General features: G+C 37.7%; 1 protein-coding gene across 1 annotated transcript; it reads right to left on the reverse strand.

Moving 5' to 3' along the window:
* Positions 1-654: 654 nt before the first annotated feature.
* LOC129570833 (acidic mammalian chitinase-like) lies at positions 655-1,341 on the reverse strand (the record flags this gene model as incomplete). The annotated part of the gene is made up of 1 exon (XM_055450554.1): positions 655-1,341. A coding segment is annotated over one exon (687 nt), but the record flags the coding sequence as incomplete, so codon positions are not given.
* Between the last annotated feature and the right edge of the window lie 539 nt (positions 1,342-1,880).

Below are 1,880 nucleotides of genomic sequence, written 5' to 3' on the forward strand. Positions count from 1 at the left end.
GTGATATGCTGTGCAATTGAGGCTTGAAATATTTTTTTTTCTCCTTTGGAAAAAATATCAATGGAATAAGAGAGATATCAGTGTAATGCAAGCAGATTTTTATGTTTTTATGTGAAAGAACTACTATTCAAAACAGTCAATAACAGTATACCCAACGTGTAAGCTTTTAATACTATTGGTATACAACGGTTGTATTACATGTTCTTGCACCAGTTGGCGCTTCTGGGCTCATTTATATGAGAACTGTCAAGAAGGCGCAGTGTCGAGAAAAAATTACCGAATTCGTGAAAACCAACGTGATTTTGTACAACAAATTTCGTGATGCCGAGGCAAAGAATCGATTGTGGCTTACACTCGCGAGTAAAATCACAATTGAATTTAGCAAAAATTCAAATTCATTCGGATTGCATCAAACAATCGGAGGTCTATATGTACCTAATGTTTGACCTACCATACAACTTCGCGGAAGACACATGTCACTTAACTCCTATCAGTTTCGTCAAAAATGAGATGGCATGACTCATTCCCATTCAAATGCATACAAATATTTAGGGGTCCAGTCAGACCCGAGGTGCACGTTCAGAGGTTCCTCCACGAGGGTAAAATTTTCAAACTATTCTCATAGATTTTTATCATAAAGACAGTATTTCAACTTTACCTTATGGCACCAATTAATGGGTATTTCACGTTTCCACTACAGATATTTCCACTAAAGTCATCCATATCAATAGTCCAGACCATAGCTCCTCCGTATCCATTTTCTTTAATCCATTTCATTTTATAGCGGATCGATTTTTCGTCATCAAATCCAACCCATTGATCATCATTAATCAAGTATGGAACTTTCATTTCGTCATCCCATATGTAAATAGCGCCATTCAAAAGCAATTCGCAAATTTCATAGTAGGCTAAAAAACCCCCCTCTTTTGTATATTCTCCTTGTTTCCCACCTCCAGATGCTGGCGCGTTCGGACCTGTTTTCATGGTATTTGTTAATGTGAATGTTCGTCCATAGGTTGGCATTCCAACTACTAATTTCTCTTTGGGGGTTCCTAGTTTAACCCAGAGTTTCGCAGCATTGTCTACAGATAATTGTTTGCGCCATTCAGAATCTGAAGAAGGTGCGAATAATGGAGCATTATGTCCAGTTTCTCTTTCCCACTTGCCATGAAAATCGTATGCCATCAAATTGATGAAATCTAAATAGCTGGCTACAGCTGGAACATCGTAACCACCTCGAACATTATCTGGTCCCACCGGAACTGCAGCGGTTAACAATAGACGTGGTTTCAGAATTTCCTGAGCTTCGGCGTCGAACGCTTCTTTCAATTCTGTGAATATAGAAAATATTCGTTAGCTTAGGTCATTTCATTGATGATCTTAGAATAATGAGGAAGTATTTGAAGAAATGATAACTACTCGTCAAGATCCAGCGTGGAATTTTGAAGCAAGAAATTATAACTGCAGTCTCAAAATTTAAGATCCCCGTTATTTCATTGTAAAAAACTTAGAAAATATTCGTTCCAACAACCGAAACTATGGGAAATGCAATTTTTATGCATTCACGAAACAAAACGACCATTCCATACGAAATCAACGAGATTCTGTATTGGGGTCACCAGATTGGCTCCGGACAATGCCCATTGTTAAGGGAATGTCCACATTTCTTAATAAAGCCGAAATATAGCCGGCATATTATTCCATGGAAAGACAATCACTGAGAAAGAGAATTTGCTACAAGATGTGTAGTATTATTTCAGTATGTGTAAACATAAGCCTTGAACTGTCAGTAACTACGTGTACCTAGTGTCATGACTACGTGTACCTAGTGTTATTACTACGAACTCACATGAATTTTAAGTAATCTCTCGTAATCTCTA

Source organism: Sitodiplosis mosellana, unplaced genomic scaffold, assembly GCF_009176505.1.
Source record: "Sitodiplosis mosellana isolate CC-2019 unplaced genomic scaffold, AAFC_SMos_1.0 Smas_scaffold_263, whole genome shotgun sequence".
NCBI classification, from domain to species: domain Eukaryota; kingdom Metazoa; phylum Arthropoda; class Insecta; order Diptera; family Cecidomyiidae; genus Sitodiplosis; species Sitodiplosis mosellana.